The sequence below is a fragment of the Cyclopterus lumpus genome, chromosome 6 (genome assembly GCF_009769545.1).
Source record: "Cyclopterus lumpus isolate fCycLum1 chromosome 6, fCycLum1.pri, whole genome shotgun sequence".
NCBI classification, from domain to species: Eukaryota; Metazoa; Chordata; class Actinopteri; order Perciformes; family Cyclopteridae; genus Cyclopterus; species Cyclopterus lumpus.
The window spans coordinates 17794546-17812104 of NC_046971.1; the positions used below are offsets into that span (position 1 = coordinate 17794546).

A 17559-nucleotide genomic window follows, 5' to 3' on the forward strand; every position below is an offset into this window, starting at 1 on the left:
GAGAGGGATGAGGTAATTAAACCGTGAAAGAGGAGGCCTGTTGGCTCCTGGTGACAGGCCTCCAGGGAGGAGGGATGACGTCATGGGATGTAAAAGTGCTTTGCAGAGCTTCTGCGGTCCGTCTTTGTCATCTTTTTTATCTCCAAAGAGAGCAGCAGCAGAGGGAGGACAAACTGTGTTGTCCTGCGGTGTTGCCTGAAATTATTCACGAGCTCTGGCTACTGTTAAATCCATCTCACTGTTCAGGAGTTCTTTGATGAATAAGCAACCGAGTAGAAGCAGAAGCGTGTGTGTGTGTGTGTGTGTGTGTGTGTGTGTTGTAAAGGAGGTGAACAGCAGAGGGCAAAATAAAGTGATTGCTCTCATTGAATGATGCAGGGAGGAAAAGAGATGTAATGAGGCCCGCGAGTCACCCTTGTGTCCTTCACCTTATTTGACCACACAAGTACTGCGCAGTGATTGGCTCGGTTCCTGGGGGCTTGTTTCCGCACTAGCCCCTCCCATCCCGTACCTTTGCATCATTTGTGTGAATGAAGAGTCACGGTTATACGTGTGCATCCCGTGCTGCACGTTTATTCATTCACGTGTGCCGTTGCTCCTCAGTGTTGACTCAAGAGTTGACAATTAGCCATGCCGTTATAATGTAGCTACATGTATCAAAGGCATGAAGCTGTCAACTTGCTGCACTGATTAACTGTCCACAGAGGTTTAACAGGATTTTGACCCCGACTCAGATTCGGCAAAAGGCGTGTGTTTGGTCTGCGTGAGCGATGGGTGGAGATAGGATGTATACAGATGATTGAGATTGCACTCTCACTCTCTCTCTTTCTCTGTCTCTCTCTCGCTGTGTGTGTCTCTCTCTCGCTCTCTCTCTTTCGCTCGCACTGTCTCTCTCTCCCCTGCAGTCCACCCTGTGCTGCCCAGCAGTCAGCATTTTGTTTATGGGACGCTGTTTGCCAAGCTAATCTTCCCGCCTTCCAAGTGGGAGCCAGCAAGCGAAAGAGAGGAGGGAGAGAGGGAGAGAGGGAGAGAGGGAGAGAGGGAGAGAGGGAGGGAGGGAGGGAGGGAGGGAGGGAGGGAGGGAGGGAGTGTGAAAGTGAGGCAGGCAGTTGCAGTAGTTGGAAAGAAGCGAGAGAGAGGGAAACATGCTCAGGGAAGTGTGTTCGGTTTTGTGAATGATTTTTTGTTTTGAAAGCGTACATGTGCATATTTTACTTTGCCTTATCGGCCTGCGTGCATCCGTCCGTCCATCCGTCCTGCGTTGAAGCCAGAGGCCGCTACGGTAGCTGTTTGATTACGAACAAGGGCAATGCTGGAGCTGCTGCACCTGTAGACGTGTTTGCAAGAGAGGAGCGGATACGGAGAAGGTGAAAGGGAGGAAGGGTGCTGTGGGTCGGAGCCCCGTCACCCACGGCACTGCTTCGCCACTGACTTGATGGGGGTTCTGGTGTGCTGCGACTGCTTCTTCTACCGGTAGTTGACAAAGTCACTCTTTTTCCCTTCTTGACCTTACCTTCCCCTCTAATGTTGTTGTTGTTGTTGTTGTTTGTACGTCATGTGTGTCTTTTCAGCATTCTTCAACTTACATTGTCAGACCTTCGTTTACCCCCCATTCATGCTCTCTGTTATGCTGCTGCGGTTTTGTAGGAGACATTTGAGGACAGTGCTGCTGTAGCAGGCAGAGATTCTGAGGAGGAGGAGATCCTCCTCCTCCTCTTATAGCTTGATTGAAGGGGAGGTGTGTTTGAGGTTGCTGGTTACAGGGTTTGTTATGAGGGTAGTTTAAGTTTAAGACTAGTCGGGAATGAAATGGCATGAAGCCAGAAGTCGGCTAGTTATTCAGGCTTGCCACTTTTCCTCTCACCCTCCTGTCTCCTGTGTGCCCTTTTGGCTATGCAGCACTGTTTGTTTGGACACAATGTTCCCTTACAAGGGGGCAGGGAGGTGCTTTTCTTTTTTTTCTTTCCATTTGTTGTTGTTTGCAGACCATTGAACTAACTGACTGCTCTTTTTCTTTTCTGGTCATTACCAGCAGAATTAACCTTCTCTTTGGAAAGACTATCATGTGCTAGAGAGAGAGAGAGAGAGAGAGGGAGGGAGGGAGGGAGAGAGAGAGAGGGCAGATGATTTAAGTTCGACTCTCTGCCAGTCGGAGCAGAAATGATCTGGTTCCCCTCTCTTGTGGTTGTGGGGCTAGCTGGCCTGAGCCTGCATTGACTGCTGTATAAAGTATAAATATAACTTTCTAGTTCTCTAAGGAGCGTTTTGATGGTGAGGGTAAAATTGAAGTGTTACCACACACACACACACACACACACACACACACACAGCTGGATTATATTAGGCCTTGCTGTGATTCAGAACTTTGTTTACACTTCACTGCTACTCTTAGTTTGAATAACAGCCGTCCGTTTATGCGTGTATAAGTGTGTTGTGTATCTGTGAGGCTGCATATGTGTTACACATGCAGTAGGCCTCGGTGAAATGCACACAGAAGCCTTGTGAAGGCAGGGACTTGTGCCAAGAAAAAGCCTACTTCTGTTATTTTCTCCACCAGCCATGATCAGGGCACCTGGACCTGGACGGTGCACTGATGTCTCGTGGTCTCATTAAGACAAAGTGGGCCATCATGTCTATTTCTGGCATTTCCTCTCCCTTCTCCGTCAGCCAATCGGGCGGCTTGCAGTGATGTCATATGGCTTGAATGATGTGTGCTTTTGGAGGCACACCCATCCAACAGGTCCTCGTTGTCCTCGTTGACCTCGGCACAGGCGAGCCCTCCGCCCCGTGGGCTCCAGTGTTTCACCTTTCAACAGTAGCATTGTGTGGAGGAGGAACCGCCTGCCAGCACTCAACTCTAATGTTGACCATCCTGTTTTAAAATGGAGCAATTGAACAGTCTGTCATCGTATGACATGAAGTAAAAACTATGGAATTTGCCTTAATTTCTCTGTGTGTGTGTGTGTGTGTGTGTGTGTGTGTGTGTGTGTGTGTGTGTGTGTGTGTGTGTGTGTGTGTGTGTGTGTGTGTGTGTGTGTGTGTGTGTGTGTGTGTGTGTGTGTGTGTGTGTGTGTGTGTGTGTGTGTGTGTGTGTGTGTGTGTGTGTGTGTGTGTGTGTGTGTGTGTGTGTGTGTGTGTGTCTGTGTCATGTGGGGGGTTGACTAAAGGTATGATGGAGTCATGCCAGAGCAGGGAGGTCCATGTACTGTTCTATACTCTGCAAATTTAACAACAACAGACAATATAAGATGAGATCTCATTTTAAAACGAACATTATTAAACATCTTTGTCATCACATGCATGTAAACACCTATTTCTTTTTGGATATGCTATTTAGATAAAAAAAATGTCTTTGGCAATTGAAATGACAATAGTATTGTCTAACATGTGTTCAAGTTCACATGTGCCTCGTGTGTTTGCTGTCTGTTGACAGTCAGTGGCCCAATATTAAGACTGCAAACTTACTATTTAATGATTTGTATCAATATATTTGAGAGCGAGTAGAAAAAAAAGTCTGAATATAAAAAAAGCATTCATTAAAGTGTATCTGTAGCCAAGTTTGTAATTTTGAGCTTTTTCAGCCCCCCACCCCCTCTACAGTGAAGTCAAAAGTTTAAGTTGTGGCCATCATTGTACACAATTGCAGCGTGAAAAACAAAATCCCACTTTCCTCTCCGCTATGAGGTTTAAGGTTTCTGTACCCGTATTGTGTGTTGCTGGAAAGCAAGAACGTGCAGACCTCGAGGCTCCATCACATGACAAAAGCTTGTGTGTGTTTGTTCTCGGTGGATCGGTTGCTAAATGTTATAGTGTGTGTGTGTGGTACGGAACAATAGTTCTGACTGTATCATCATACTGTGTGTGTGTGTGTGTGTGGCATTAGCAGAGCAGGCTGTACTGTTTTCCATGTGTCTCTCATTAGGCTATCTTTGGCAGGCCTGGCTGCCTCCACAGAGCTGGGGCGTGCAGCTCAACAAGGACACCATTCTCCACCATCAAACCCCACACTCGTTCCCCTCAACCCAGCAGACTCCCTCCTGCCCGTCTCTCAGACCGGGCTGAATTGAATAGAGCTGAAAAGCTCCAGCCTTTTGAGGAAAGTTGGGCCGCTTTAGCTGGCTAAATCATTATCTATTTAAAGCTTTGCCTGGAGGAAGTGAATTACGTTATTCCCTGTGGCTGTTGCACAGCATAATCAAGCTGTTTTGTCATTCTGCAACACCTAAACAAATGGGACATGCCGTTATGCAGTCATCAATAAGCCAATGGCTACAATCAAATGAGCACAGGTCAGAAAAGCTTGCATCAGTAAGGTTTAGATCCGTACGTAATCTGTAGGGTTTTGATTTTTGTCTTTGGATTCCCTCGATGTCTAAGCTTGAATGCCGTTCGTACTCTAATCCTAATTGAGAACAAATAAACCTTGCCCAAGGTGTCTTTAATCGGGACATGTGTTGCATTAGACTCCTATGGAGGGACACTGACTGGTTAAGGAAAAGGCAGTATAGAAGTCGTGACTGTCCTTCTCTACTTTCGTGTGTGTGGGGGGGGGGGGGGGGGCTAGTCCTGCTGGCTCAGGAGATGGAGAAAGAGATGGCCTTGCACTAACCTCACCTCTGCATTTAGATTCACACAGTCAGCCCGCAAATACACACAGTCATGCACACGCTTAAGTAAAAAAAGCTCTGGATGTCTTTGCAGCTCCTATTTGCTCCTGAAACAACTTAATTCAGATAAACATCTAAAAAAATAAATAAGAAAAGATTCAATCTGGAAGCTGGGATTCATTGCACAATTGGGAACGCACTACATGTTTAGAAAACATATGTGCTGATCAGACAAGTAAGGGACAGCGTGTGTGAGGCAGCAGGTGCCCGTAGACATGGAAAAACTCGCAGCTGTTTGGTGGCCCAATTGGCACGTGGAGAAGGGCTTCATTGTGTTTGACTCACTTTGTAGGTTGGGCCGGTGGAACGAAAAGAGTTAGACAGAATTCAGTATCAGAAAAAGGGCCTGAAAGGTTTGTATGTGCTGTAAAGGTGGCAGGGAATTTGGTTGTAGCAGTTGTTTCAGCAGCAGCAGCCCATGGCTTCTCTGTGCTGCCTCTTGGGAACAAGAGGCCCATTTTAAAGGGAGAAAGGAAGTGCCCTGGCGCCTCACTTCCTGTTTGAGTTTCTCCCAGGCTGGAGTGTGAGGGAGGGGGGGGTGGTCTGGTGAAGCCCAATTGAATGGAGAAGGTAATAGTCACAGACACACACACACACACACACACGCGCTTACCTGCTGCATAGCGGTGTAATTGCGTCAGTGCTGCAGTGCCTTTTGCAGCTGTGTCCCCTCATTTGTTTCAATTATCTAGCATCTGACATGGCACTGTTACCAAGGATAGACCCGAGGAAGACAGGAAAAAAGGAACGTTTCAAGTTTACTCCAGAAATGCGTCTTTTCTAATCATCATATTTCATACCTTTTTTTAAAAGCACTGCTGGATCCCACCGACGTCATGTTTGTGAGCTTCGTGACAAACACGTTCACCTCCCTCCTTGACTATATTTAATCAGAGAGTAGCTGTAGCGAAGAGGCCGCTCTGGAGCGAGCAGGGAAGCTGCAGAGTGCTGACTCCAGCATGTTCTGAGGTGACGTCCGTAACATTTATTATGTTCACTAACAGAACTCGGAGGCTGCCGGCCAAACAAAGAATACCCTTAAATACCCTTTTGTACCTCTGGAGCTCTGATGTGTGTTATGGACTTTAGTTGCAGTAGTTTTTTACTTCTTCTGTTATTCAAGTCTTTTGTGTGGCAGATAGGTGCACGATGCTCTAGCAACTCTCCCATCCCCCTCTAAGAGAGATGATGTCACTGCATAAACTCATCTTCCCAGGTGGGAGCCATGTTACTCTAAGCCAATCAGAGGCTTGCTTACACCTGAATCCCCCGGCAAGGAGACACACATACACACACACACGCTCAACTTAAAAGTACTAAGAGCCACCGATCTCTTCTGCTCATGCGAAAGGGTCCGATTACATTTTTCTCGTCGCAGCTCATCCTTTACCGTAGGATGTGATCCATCTGTGGAGGGCAGAGGAAAATGTGAACTTCATTGCTCGTCAATGAGCTGAGGTTGTGCGGCAGTCCCTGCTCTCGCCGTGGCAACAGACCTATTGATTTGACCCCTCTTGTGTCTCCTTTCACTCTTTATTTTTTACCGATAGCAGCTGCCTACGCCCACTTTCATCCCTCGCTCATTGGTGCTGTAGACGACAATGGTATTTTATTTTTTTTCCTCTCAGTAGACCGACAAAGGACGTGCTCTTGATATTTCCTCCATGCCAGTCTCTGACAAAGGGCAGGGCCTCACTGTGGTTTCACTGTCATCTCAGCAATGCCCTCAAGGCGCAAAACATGCGTGGCTCTGTCCAGGATTTTCCATACTTAATATTTGAAGCCACTTCCCTTTACCACCAAGCTTCCGTACTCCCAAGTACACCTTTTCCTCTCCTCTGTTTGGTCCAGACACAGAAACGCATGACGCCGTCGCCACGTCCCGTCTCTTCCCCACCCCAGTCAAACACGTACACACTTTTTTTCCTCTCTTGATTAGCCCTCGGAGATTGATATTTACTGACATCCAAACATGATATTCTGTGATGGCTAATTACTGGAAAAACAAGTCTTTGGGTGGAGCACATCTTCGGTCTAAAAAGATAAATAATAATCTCAGCCCGCAGCGTTGTGTGTTGCCAGTGGTTTTCCTGATGGGGACTTGCTTTGGGCTATCCAGCACAATATCTTGTTTGTGCTGCAGTTGTTTGGTGGCAGTGTTGTTGTTGTTAGGAGTGCATATCCAAGTGGTTAAGCTAGCCTGCCTGCCTTCCAAGTATTGGAGAGATCAGATTTGTGTCGCTCCACGCACAAACGCACACTTTAATTTAGGTCTAAACTGATTAGAGGTTAAAATGCACACAGAGGGTTCCTCGCAGGTTTCAGATTACTTTATTGTCCATTACATTGGTAGTGTATGAGACGACATACACCATGCACAACAATACACACACAATAACACACAGCGATTATGCATCTTAAAGTGGCAGTGGATTGTTCTTCCACTGGCATGTAGTCCATAAACAACTCAACAGAGCACGATACCTAACAATACATATGTGCACATTAAGATAAGTAATTGTGCTGTTTGCAGAATGTCCGGAGAAGCTGCCTTGATTCTCGGCAGCGGGTCAGGGAGCACCGGCTCACTCATATTTTCCACCAGCTTGGTTTTCGGTTTGTTTAATCTGTTGGCCTCCTTCAGTCACATGCTTCTCTTCACCTCTATTCCAAATCATGGGTGTTACCACTTCCTACACTTTCATCGACTCGGTGTTATTCAAATTCACACAATGGACCAGAGTTTACTCTGTTATCAGATGGTGGCGAGATCTCGTCTAGTCATCAGGGGGAGAATTTAACTTTCCTTTTTTTTTTTTGTGGGGGGGGGATTTTTGGGGCGAAACTAACATGTTTTTTGTTTTCTTAACATCAAATTATCTGCTTTTGCTTGTTCTATTCCTCCACTTGTGCCAGAGTCATCACTACAGAATGCATCATGGACTTGTCTTTTTAAATTGGTTTAAAAATAAAAGCAGATGTGAGTCGGCTGTTCTGAAAGCCAAGCAGGCTTGCGAGAGAACACCTCTGCTGCCGTGACGACTGCAGCGATGCTCTATCCGAGATGACGGCTACTGTACACGATGCAGTCGCTGATGGAAATATCGCGATCGCACACTCACATCTGTGGCGAGCGCTGTCAATGAAACGGCGCACGGACATGACGGTTTTTCTCCGAAGCCCACGTCATTCACTGATGAGAGATTGGAAGGAAATGTTTGACAATGGAGGAAGGCCAACATAGGAGATGAGAATTAAATGAGATTTCACCCTTCAGGGAAACGAGGGTACACATGTATTAACTCATAAATATGTTTCCAGTGTCTCTTCGACAAGCCTAGCTGAATCATACCCTCATGAAGTTATAGTAATCAGTTTTTGTGGGAACCGTTTTAGCGACATTTTTCTTATTACTTCCTGTGGAAATGTGTTCCACCATATCTCCCAAAGAAATCTTATTTACTAAAAAGAATATTTGTTTTTATGTGACTGGAACCTTTCACCTTTTGTACACTCAACCGGACCAGTTTTCTACACACATTAAAACAAATGTCAAAAATGTTATCTGTAATATTGAAATTATTCAAAAAACTACTTTACAAAAGACGTGTTTTTTGGAAGTACTGTGAATAAATGGTACTCTCCATTGAATATAATTCAAAGATGTAGATGGATTTGTACAACTTGTTGACTGTTCGTCAGTAGCACCAGCTCAGTTCAGTGATCTCGGGGTTAAAGAGCAAATGGGGCATTGGAGGGAGCGAAATAACAACTCAAACGCCAACGACGCTGATCGTTCACATGCCAGACAGTCTGCTGGAGTTGTATTGTCTGCTGATGAAGGAAACGGAGTCCTTTCTCCTGGGAAAAGGGGTCCCCTAAACCTCATTTCATCCCTCATTTTGCACAAGTTATGTAATATACCTTTTGCTGGTGTTAAGAAGCGCCCTAATAGGATTTGACTTGTGCTCTTTAGGCAGCACGTTGATCTTATCAGCTGGTCTTTAAATCATTAGCGTTTCTGCTGATGTGATGGTATCTTTGATTTTAGATTCGGGGGTTGCCCCCAGGGCGATGCTGTGCCACACCAGTCTTTTATGTAATATAGATTTTAACCGTTGTTCATACAGTTGCCTCGATTCATTGTTCACGCTCTGTTGGAGCCAGAGAGTGATTCGTAGAATATCATCACATGGTCTGTCGAACAGAGACGAACTTCGACATCAATCAGTCACTCATTCTCCACTGGAGTGAAGTTTGGTTTCTCAGGCAGTCAGCCGCAATTACTCAACTTGATGTTAAAGCAACATTCTGTACATTTCAGTCTGTGTGTGTGTGTTTCTGTGAGCATGACTTTGTTCAGGGAAGTGCTATAGGTTACCTCCACATTCCCCTTGGTAAGAAATCTGTGACTAAGAGCCCTCATTTAGGAGTTAATGAGCTGGATCAGGGCTGGCGGGCACCGCTTTTGAGTAGAAAACCGAAAGCCACCCCCTCTTTACCTCTGCATCGTTTGCTTTTAGGACTCGCCAACAGTCCCGACAGTGCTGACTTTGCAGTCTCAGGTTCTTAGTAGTATAAACCAGACCGCCTGTGTCTTAACCTGACTCCTCAGGATGAATGTTGTATGCATGTTAGAGTCCTGATGGGCAGGTGGCAACTTGCATGGTAGCACACCCTGCCATCCGTGTGTGAAATGGGTGAATGATGAATGAATTTACGTTGAAATATGTAACACACCGCATGTGCTAAATGTGCTGACACACTGACTGTGTTGAAAGCAACACCAATTGTGTTGTCCTTAACGAGACACACAGGTGTGTTTTTAAAAATGAACACATGTTTTGAGAGTGTAGTGTTAAAGCACTTTCAGTGGTCGGAAGACTAGCAAAGCGCTACACATGTACGGTCCATTTACCATTCACCCAGACGGACTTGGACATTTTTGTAGGGGGTGAAAAGAAAGCTCTATTCACCTCATACACACATTAGCCGCCCACATGCACACTTCCTGTGTGTGCAATCCTCTTCCCGTCACCACCTCTTGGCTACCTCCATCGTTCCCTGTATTCCATGACGGTCTTTCTCCTCCATCTTATTCACCACTGTTCTCACACACACACACACACACACACACAGACTACCTCTTGTGCTCCTGAGCAAACAGTAGCATTTGATCCCAGCTCCCTATTTTCACAAACTTCGTGCCCTCGGACCTCACCTCTTACGCATCATGTAGATTTTTATGTTTGCTACTTTGCTTCCTTTGTGTTACTCAGCCACACCAGTAGTGGAAAGTAACTCATTAAGTGTTACAGTCTTCAAAGGATGATGCCGTCTAGCGTCAGCGTGGTTTTGGTTTCAAGTGTCACCAAAAAAAGTGGAATGGAAAACTCAGTCTAGCTGTGTAAGTTGTAGACACCGTCTGCAATGAGAGGCCTTTTCCAAGGGTGACAGGTGACACTCAGCTCTCTTTCTTTAATGCAAAAAAATAAAAACTGCTCTTTAGGTTGAAACAATATTTTGGACTTTCTTTACCTTTTTATGTGTAAACTGTGCATGTTGTGCCAACAGGTGGCAGTGTTGCCCTCCTACCTGAGTTGTCTGAACTCTCACAGGCCCGGCACTACAGCCAAACCACCTTGCACGCTGTTGTGTTACACTGGAGCTGTAATCTGTTGCTAATGTTTTGGTTTGGTTCAGAAGTGTGTGTGTGTGTGTGTGTGTGTGCCAGTGCCAAGGTTATCATAGTCTTGCCAGTAAGAAAACCCATTATTTTCCTATGTTCTGGGAAGACGTGTAGCCTTCAGTAATCTTTTCAGTGATAGCTTCACTCGCTCCTCCGTTTACAAGGTATTCGTGGTTATGTAAGTGCACAGTACACCCATATCCAGCACTGTCTCCCTGTGTCATGTGATTCATCTCATGACTTTGGAGTGACCCCGGCAGGGAAAGAGAGCCTCTTTACCATTAACCTGCGGACAAAGTCACATTTTGTCCATGAAGACCTGTTTGGTGCGGGCTCTTAAACTTGACACAGACAGGTGTTTGGCTGTACCGTGTTTGGCTGCCCAGGTGGCGAATTATGGGATGGACTCTCTCCTGCTGAGGAATGTTGGGAGGAGGAGTACAGTGAGCCGCCAGGGCATGCTGTGACAACCTCCCACATTGAGCCAAACTCTTTCACTCCTCTCATCCTTCTTTTACTCTCTTTGTTCGCTCCCTTCTCTGCCTTCCCTTCACCCCTCTCACTTAACTAATCTCAACTGCTCCCCCATTCTCACTTCCTTCCTTCCTCCATCGGTTGCCTTCTCCCATTCTCATCCTCCATGTTCTCCTCTTCATATTCCATTCTGGCCCATTCCTGCTGATAAGATAGCGGTTAATCTCAGCAGTATCCATGGAAATGGTCATTTATTAAAAGTCTGGCCGCACGTCTGGTATTTCTTCGTCTCCTGTCTTCAATCTTGCTAAAGCCCTCTCTTCCTTTGGTCATAAACCAGTCAGAACATGAACTCCTGTCTTTCAAACATACTGAGCCACTCTCTCATTTTTCTAATGGGCTCCAGAAAATGTGCAGAAATAGTTCTAACTTCTAATTGGATTATGAATGCAGTGGAGTAATCATCCTTTGTGCCATTGCTCCTGTTAAATGGATCCTGGTTGACCTGTGTATGTTTGGTCGGGATGTGCACGCATCTACTTCCCAAAACAAGAAAAGCCTAATCAAACCAAACTTCTTTGATCTTCTGCTGGTTCTCCTTTAGGTCACTCTTCGCGTTGCTCTTCTTCCTCTACTCTCCTTTTGTTTATGCAGGCTGCGTGTGCCGAGAGAGCGGCGACATGTCTTTGCATGCAGCCCTTCCCCTCCAGGAATGCAGAGCAAATGAGAGATGAAGCCAGTGAAGAAAGGGGCACACATGCAAAGATAGAAAGTGGACTTAAATTCCTTGAGGGTGGAAAGGAAGAACATAGGTCAAAGAAAAACTGATATGATAGAAAAAGGTACTCTAAGCCATTAAGCACAGAGGTAGACTCCTGCCTGCCAAGTTTAAAGCAGTATATGTTGGCCCAGGTTTTTGTCTTCTCACTCTGTATTTCATGCAGCGCAGTTGAAATGAAGGGTTAAGGATTTTGGGGCCTTTTCTAGGATCGGTTCTTTTATTTTCTATAAGGGGATGGGGGCCGGCCGATAATGTACTTTTGCTGTAATATTTCTTTTTTAGCTGTTGCAGCAGAAACGTCTCTCTTTTGTCTAATTGCCTTGGTTGGTATTGCCGGTTGGGTCGCTGGGTTCAGTGCCGAGTGTCTCCTGGCCCTGCTGACCTTTTTTATCTGGGCTGCAGTGTTTTCACTGGTTAAGACCTTACCTAAACATACTACACCACTCCCACACACCCAGAACGCAACGCCAACTGCTCTGATTTTTTTGTTGCATTTATTCATTTTGGTGTCAACACGGTTGGCTGCCTGAAGCGTCTGTCATTTTGATCCCGGCCATGATTGGCTGGAGATGTGCTTTGGCAGGGCAGGGACTGAGCTGTTGCCAGGCCCCAAGGCGCATCTGCTGCGGTTGTGACTCATCTGCTGCGGGCCTTGAATCAGTGTTTTCTTTGTCTCAAATAGGTGGAATGTCCGCTGACTTTCAAACCCAACCTGTTGAGCCAGCCAGCCATCTCTCGGCAGTGAAGAGAGCAACTTACGTTGTCCAAAATGTCATTTTTTATGTTTTTAAGTGGGTGGTGGTGTAGTTTTTAATAGTCCAGTGTCTCTTTCCTGTCAGTAGATGGCTAAAAGTGACTGCAGTTTAGTTCTTGAGTTTTTTTTTTTTTTTTTTTTTTAACATGCCATTATTTAACTGGTGCGTTTATAACGTCGTCCCAGTAATGACACAGTACTTGCATTTTGCTCCACCCCAGACTTTATTTCTCTGGTGTTATCTGTTAGTTTGATTATTGCTGATCGGTTATTGCTGTAGTTATCGTGCGTATTGTTATTTCTTCCCTCATCAGATTGAGACATCACACATCCATCAGTCAGCCAGTGATGTCACAGTGTTTCCATAGACATGCCTTTATTTCTTTTCCTCCTATCTTTTTAATGAGTGACGTGTAATTAAATCATGGCCTCTCTGTATCTACAGGGTGGTTGTTGTTTGATGAGGGTGGCATACTTGAAGTAGCTTGTTAGTACTGATTGAAGTCATTTAGTTATGAAACCCTTAAAAGTGTTTAACGTAACCCCAAGTATGGCATAAAGAAAGGAGTAATCAGAAGTAGGCTGTTTAAACTCTTATCGGTGCCACTAGTGCTCCCCATGAAAGGTTTAGGCATACGTACGGGGGGTAAACATCTGGTTTGGTGTGCGCAGGTGGCACATGAGTGATGGCGTGTCTTGTCTGCGTAGTGGAAGGGAATGTGTCTGTGACGTTAGCAGAGAAAGAGTAAACCTCTGTCCTCTAGACGATGGTATGTGGCTCGTTGGTTTCCATCCACGTCAGACATTGCGTAAGAAGGTCCACCATGTGCAGCTCAATGGCAGCGTCTCTCTGTCCCCATCTGTTCTGCCAGCCGGCAGATCGTATAACACGACGACCTATAGGTGCCACTACATATTACCTGCTCAGCCTATAGGCAAAGCCCCGGTGATCTGGAATGGATGTCTTCTATTTTCAGTGGCTGCACGGATCCAATAGTTCAAAGCAAATTAATGGAAAGTTCCCGTAGCACAGGATTTCCATTACAGCTACACACTGCTTTTCTCTTGGGTGGTCACAAGTTTTACTTCATGTATCAACTATAACAACAATTTTACACTTTAATATATAACATGACTCTTTATAAACAGTACGCTAGGGTATATGTACTGTATTTATAGCAGCGGTGTAAGAACTTTCTTGAGATAAATCATTTGAGTTTGGTAAAGTTTTGATTGAATCAACCTCTCTCTCTCTTTGCACTGTTCTCTGTATTCTTTACGGGCCAGGCCGGCCAATGCTATTTTTAGCTGCGGAGGAAAAGTCAGTGCCCTGTTCTGGTCTCTCTCCCCTCAGCCCCTGCTCCTGACTGGGCCCCTGGATCACCCAACTCCACCCACAAAACCCCTCAGCCGTGTGTGTGTGTGTCTCATGTAGGGTGCAGAGAGGCGCCTGCAAACCTCTGCTCATTTTGATTCTTTCAGATCATTTCTTTGCATCATATTTAAACATAAACAAGCGGTGCCTCGTAGGGTCTAGCAGTCCACGGTAAACACCAAGTACGTCTGCAGACACTATACACACACAAACACACACTAATTACATACACACACACATTACATATGCACACACAAGCACAGTCCGCACATACAACACTCTCTTTCTCACCCTTTTAGCTTCCTCACTCAGCTACTTGCACCCATCCACATGGAGTGCACATAGCTCCACAGTTCCCATAGATTGGTGTGTGTGTGTGTGTCCATGCTACAGCAGCCAGCTGGTCCAGTATTTGTCACATCTGCAGCGCCACCATGGCCCGACAAGTTTTGTCTGAGGAGACTGAGAGGAAAAACAGACTTGTTGAAGAAGAAAGGGACACAATGAGAGGGAGAGGCGAGTTAAACAAACCAAGAAAGGGAGGAGAAATGTGTGAAGAGAGCAATAGAGGGGAAAATAAGAGAGGACGTTTGAGAGGCAATAATTAGAGGGAAGAAGGAGTGATGGCTCCGTAACGCTAGTTGTGATCGTGTTGTGTGTCACTCGACTCCCATTGTTAATTTCCTCATATTCATATAAGCGTTATTGGCTCAGCTTGCTGTTGACCATAAAATTGAAATTCACATTGAACACTTAATGTGCATAACATTTAAACTTCTAAAAAGATGGTTACAAACAATTACCTCCCCAAAGACACTCAATATGTTCCTATAGATCTCTCTTTTGGCTCTCAAACGGGCTTAGTTCGATTCCCTCACTGGTTCCTCAGCTTTGACACAACATGACCGCTGCCAGCCTAGTTGGACTCAGGTGAAGTTCAGAACCATCACGAGGCATGTTGCCCCACAGTCCTGCACGCGCACACTTTACACTTTTAAAAAAAGATTGTTTGTTATCTGCATTGTGGCGTGAAGACCTGTCAGGTTTGTTTTGGTGAGCCCGCTCTGTTTATTTGTAGTTGTAATGGCTGCTCTGACATCAGAATCTTCTTAAAAATAAGAATGCAAATAAAAGTGGTTTGACAACATAATCTTAACTCAATGTCACTTACTCTCTTTTTCAGGAGCTTTCAACCACATTTCACTTCATAATGTGCATTTATAGTGACAAAATATTTACAAAAGCCGATTTAAGAAACCCCCTCGGGGTCCAAGCTGTATCGTGGGGCATTAGGTAATTCGCTTCTGACACCCTTATACATTGGAAGTGATGTATTACAAGCTCTTCTGTGGGATGCCATAAATATTTTCCTTTTTTTTTGTCCTGTAAAAGTCCTGTTTATGTAAACATGTACATCTACAGCAGGTAGATACAATGTAGTAACCCCTTTTTATTCCATTGTGGTCCGCTGTTCACCTGTTGCTCCACTGTAACTACATCTACAGAGGCACCAACCACGTCCACATGGGCAGACTGTAACGTCACCACGCCCCGCCCACTAAGCACTGTCCTTTTCGCTGATTGGACGACAGGGGACAGGGGAGGAGGCCCTTCTGTAAACTTGACAAAGTTTTTCTTTCTGCGGTGTAGTATGATAAGTTAGAGCAGATTGGCGTTACACCTGAATACTCAGCGGAGATAGTCGGACTCCGAGTCTTCATGTTTTAAACTATGGTCGGAGATTATTGCTCATTTTCTGGAGATAAAACGGACATGCACTCTCAGAGAAACTCCAAAAATGGACTAAGTTGCAAGATGGTGCTTCAGGCTGTCGGAAAAGTACTGAGGTAAAACTCCGTCCCTATTTCAACTTGACAAAGTGGTGTCTGCTAATAACCTGAGTCGAGTCTGCCTGTGAATGTGACATTGTAAACATATTGTGTATGAATACTTGAGGGACCGAGATAGTCGTAGAGTTCCCTTTGGTGACACGTCGTGTAAGGCTGCTTCCTCCACATAAGACAGAAACCGTGTTGACTGTACGTGTAGTGTGTATATATATTTTTTTTCGCGACATCGTAATTTATCTTCATCAGCTGTATTACAATGTTACAGCGGTCCAGTGACCCTGACGGAGATTAGCAACTGAAAACGTGGAGCTGCATTGTGCTCATCGCCCGCCTGGAGCCTGCCTAAGACCGAATGGAGGAGACTTCTGTTTAAATCTGTTTTTATTATTATTTATTTATTTATCTATTACTCAGCCTGAAAGATAAAACAAGCGGTCTCCTCTTTAAACACTGAAGTATTAGGATGCTCCGGTTTCCGGGGTCACAGCGATGTGCCAGCCGGTGGTGTTTGGGGGGACGTGGAGCCTGAACGCCTCATTCCTCCTCCTGCGGCTCTCGCTCCTAACAAGACTCGACAAGAGCCGGAGAAACGCGAGCCTGTCTCCTCATTGAGTCTCCTACATTATTTAAGGGGCCTAACTAACGTTTTAGCTTAAACAATGTCAACAGGAAACGATTTGTATACCAGAGCTCAAATAGTTTAAAACGTTTCTGTTTTACAATTTAAATGAAAAAGGATCACAGTATGGTGAGAGTTATTAATACAAATTGAATCCTATTTACACTGTTGGCTACATCAATGGGCTAAACACATACTTTAGGACTAGAACTGAACTGTCTGATGGCTCTTGTGTCACTTTTTTGTTCCTATTAACATTCTGTTTGTCTTGGGTTGTTTTCTCTTGATGAAAAGCATTTTTAACCTATATTTTAATGTATAATTGTTTTAAATGTAAATTCATTATATTTGCTGTCATCTAAAAGCCACAATGTGACCAAGCTGACACAAGACTTAAAAGTGCATTACCCAAATAGGAGCGTTAACAGCGTGTTTGTGTGTTAAACAAAGTAACACAAACAACAACCCCAGTCATGATTTCATCCCCATGGAGACCTGATGCAATTCAAGAGGATATATCATGTCACAGCAGTTGTGAACGAGGCAAATATTTAACAGTGTTTGTGTGTGTGTGTGTGTGTGTGTGTGTGTGTGTGCGTGTGTGTATTCATTCACCCTGTGGGTGTCATGTGAAGACATGCAGTCAATATGAGCGTATTTTCTTCCAGGGACCGACCATCAATGCTTTGGTGAAGTTTCCTCTTACCTTTGGAAGTCTGGGGACAGGTGTGTTCTCAAGCAGCCGCCCAAAGGGCGCATACCTCAAAACCCATTGTAGTCTGTGGAGATGTGGAGAGTGATAGCGAGGAGAATATCCACCATCTTAGGATCTCCTCAGAGATTGCAAGCAGGATGTAATGGACGCAGCAGAGTGTGATTGTACAGTATGTTGTTATGTCTGTTGCAAGACCTGCAACGGGTTGAGACAAGTTCTATTTTACTGGGAATTCAACCACCTTTTAAAAAAAATGCTGGTTAACCAGGACATTCCTATTTAATTTTTTTTTTTTCACAAATGTGACGTCTTAAAACACGTCATCAAAGTGAACAAGGTTGCATAGTTTGGGGTTTTTATGAGGGGGTGGGGGTGCCGTCGACCTGTTTATAGCTCCACTTTAACCAGTTTCCTCCTCCAATGAATGGTTGAATACCATTGGCTTGGATGCAGGTATGAATACTAGACTGGAAAAAAAAATTGCTTATTATAGCTTTTAACAGTCCAGTCAGTCCCTTGAGAGTAAATATGCAGTTTTGTACACTCTTAAACGCTTTTCCAGAATTGTCTGTGTATTGCTCATCTTGGCTTCTTGAATGCTTTATGTGGGGAACAAATCCACACACACATTCCCT

General features: G+C 45.0%; 1 protein-coding gene across 3 annotated transcripts in view; it reads left to right on the plus strand.

Annotated features, from left to right (window-relative positions):
- The window catches only part of mob2a (MOB kinase activator 2a), a 51214-nt gene that overhangs the window by 20256 nt on the left and 13399 nt on the right, over window positions 1-17559 (plus strand). The window contains exon 1 of one of the 3 annotated variants that reach the window (XM_034534717.1): window positions 15375-15587. The exons of the other annotated variants lie outside the window; for them this stretch is intronic. Within the exon in view, the coding sequence (XP_034390608.1) occupies window positions 15472-15587 (116 nt within the window). The 5' untranslated portion in view covers window positions 15375-15471. Of the gene's footprint in view, window positions 1-15374; window positions 15588-17559 lie in introns of those variants that run through there. 3 annotated transcript variants of the gene reach the window in all.